This window comes from Penaeus vannamei, unplaced genomic scaffold, assembly GCF_042767895.1.
Source record: "Penaeus vannamei isolate JL-2024 unplaced genomic scaffold, ASM4276789v1 unanchor5067, whole genome shotgun sequence".
NCBI lineage: Eukaryota > Metazoa > Arthropoda > Malacostraca > Decapoda > Penaeidae > Penaeus > Penaeus vannamei.
This window is the reverse complement of record NW_027218046.1, coordinates 10,001-12,991: the sequence shown is the minus strand read 5'-3', so window position 1 is coordinate 12,991 and position 2,991 is coordinate 10,001. Positions and strand designations below refer to the sequence as shown.

The following is a 2,991-nucleotide window of genomic DNA, read 5'->3' as shown; positions in this document are numbered from 1 at the left end:
TTATGTTTGCAAGCAGGAATTTTATTCCAAAAAAATTGCATTTATGCAGATTGGTCTGGGAAGAGGGGAAAAAAATGCTACTTTATGTGCCAAATGGTTACCAACTATAATATATCTTAAGCACTTTCAGAGCATATACTAACACATACCGTCTCAAGAATCTTGGTCACCCCCCCCCCTCTCTCTCTCTTTCTGCTCTTTGACAAAATCATTCTAAGTAAGATGCTTTCCCTGTTCCATGCAGGGAATATCTAGCAACCTTCAAGAAGACGGTAGCCATGCACGAGGTGTTCCTTACCAGACTGGCACAGCACCCCATCTTCAGGACTGATCACAACTTCAAAGTTTTCCTTGAATATGAACACGATGTAAGTTACTTCCTGTATTAATCTATTATTAACCCAATGCCTTAGGGAGAATTTTTGGTATGCATGGTTTCCACTCTAGGGATTATTTACTGCTGACTGGGTTTGCCTCCTTGGCATATTTTGAACCTGGCTGGTGTGTCACATTTGGTGCCACACCAACAAAGTGATGTAATTTCTTTTTGTATCACTTGTATCCAAAACGTGATAATTTACATATTCAGGGATGCATAATATTCACTTTAGTCTGATTAGTTTTAGTTAGATTTTATAGTAGCCTGAATATATAGATTGATTTCCATTTTAATGAATTAGGTGTGTTTTACTCTGTTTAAAAGGTGAAAAGTGGTTCTGTTTAGGGATAAACTGGATTTTATCTCAATTTCACAATTGTTATTCTTATGAAGGAGATTTTATGCAGTTATGTACAAGGATCCTACTCCCACAGCATGTCATATGACAATATGAAAAGTTGACTCAAGGAGACTTGACTGATTGTATAAACTAAAGCAGCAAAAGAGGGCAATTTTTTTATGCATGAAACCTTCTAGGGATATCATGCAAATTATTTTTGTGCTAAATATTTCCCCTATGATTCAAAACAATTGCCAATCAGAGCATTACACATCCCATTCTCCCTCAGGCAATGCCCTAGTACATGTGATGTATACTGTATAAGGAACAGTATGATATGTAGTGCATGCATCACTAATGTGACATGAATGACCTGTCCTCCATAGCCACAACCTGATCAGCCATGATGGGAATAACATGTCACCCAGAGTCATGACCAAGTCAGCCATGATGTGAACTACACATAATCTGGAGGCATTGTGTTTGTGTGTCTGTCTCTGTGTCTGTGTCTCTCTCTCTGTCTCTCAGGCTCACTCTCATTTTTTCTGTCTTTATCACAGCTCTCAGTCAGAACAAAGAACAAGAAGGAGAAGGTAGAAGGACTCTTCAGGAGCATCAACAAGTCTACTGATGAGATTCTCTTGGCGGCTACACAGAAGGATGTAGATGACTATTTTGAGAAGGAGAAAGGATTCCTGTTGGAATACCATGCAGCCATCAAGGACTCCACCCTTAAAGCTGACAAAATGACTCAGGCACATAAAAGTACGTGTGTTTAGGTGTGTCTGTGATTAGTTGAGCGTCATGAAAAAAAATGCGGCATTTGATTTGATTTGGAATTGGTTGTTAGTGCTGTAAAGGGTAATTCAATATGAAGGGTACCTAAAAGTCGGATTTATGAACTTCGGAGATATGAGCAAGATACCGATTATTTCATATTGAAGATGATAGTACACAGTAATACCCGGTCTGAAATAAAAAACTATATGGAATTTTGAACTCCTTTGTGTGCGCAGTCTTTGTCTAGAATTGAAAAAGCTATGGCATCTGTTTTGTGCTTTTCTGATAAAGAATATTATGTTTAGGTGTTACTGTAGGTCTTAGGTACCATAAATTCACAAACATCCAACCACACATAGGTGTCTGCATGATTTTATGCACTTTATAGTAAAGATAATGGGTGCAAATGGCTAATCAACAACTCTACACTCGTTTCCCATTGCAATCTCTTACTGTTGACATTTATTGAAGAAAACGCTTTGAGAGGGATAACTAATATATTTTATTGCTTTAGATCTAAAAGTCGAGGTAGGCCTACTAAATGAGGATAATAATTTATTTTTTTTAACTTAATGTGCATGTTTTTACCTCCCCCCCCCCCCATGTTGTACTCGTGCTTGGACTTTATAACTATGGTGTTTTGTACTGATATTGCCATCCACAATTCTCCATTTCATTGCATCATGGTAATCATTGCATCTCAAAGTACACTAAATAAGCTTTTTTTTTATATATATATGTAAATATAACATCATTAGATTTAGAGAAAAATAACAGAGATAACGAATTTTGACAAGCTGCCAAAATATAAAATGTTTGTTTATCTTCGGTACATTACCACACTCATAATTTTTGTGTGATTCAAATGCAGTTTGTTGATTTTGCTAAAGCCTTGGATCCCCGAAGCCATGTAATAGCCCGATTTTTGAATTTTGGCTTTTATTAAAAATATATTTTTTAACGTAAAAAAGAAAAGACCAAGAATAGTACTCTATGTCAACCAGTCCCCCGCCAAAAAAAAGGGGGGGAAATTAAAAAATCGAGCTAATACACGGCCTTAGGCTAGGATAGATTTAACATATTAATTTTTAGGGATTGTTCAGGAAAAAACTGTGGGAGTGGTAATGTACCAAAGAAGGGGGGAAATTTTTTTTTTTTTTTTTTTAGACTTTTATGGTGTGTGCCCCCCCTCCTCCTATGGGGGTGCGAGGTCTAAATTATATATGAAACGAATCGCAATTCTATACTCTATATTACGCAAAAAGAATCAGTGAGTTATCTCCAACCAATTTGTATTATGATGAAATGAGTAGGGAAAGGTGGTCATTCTCCGTGACAGGGACAGTCCCCTTAAAAGCAAACCTGGAACTTCTCACTTTCAGTCTCAGAAGCTGCTATCATGTTAGACTGAACATGGTAGTGAGCAGTTACTGGATATAAAAACAATCTTTCATAACCCGTCACATTGTATTGTATTTGTGTGTGGAGTAAC

General features: G+C 36.9%; 1 protein-coding gene across 1 annotated transcript in view; it reads left to right on the top strand.

Annotated features, from left to right (window-relative positions):
• Nucleotides 1-245: 245 nt before the first annotated feature.
• LOC113803139 (sorting nexin-6) overlaps nucleotides 246-2,991 on the top strand; it is a gene marked incomplete at its 5' end in the record, with an annotated part of 3,658 nt that continues 912 nt past the window's right edge. Inside the window, 2 exon segments of the mRNA XM_070120414.1 lie at nucleotides 246-368; nucleotides 1,280-1,484. Coding sequence (XP_069976515.1) covers nucleotides 246-368; nucleotides 1,280-1,484 — 328 coding nt within the window.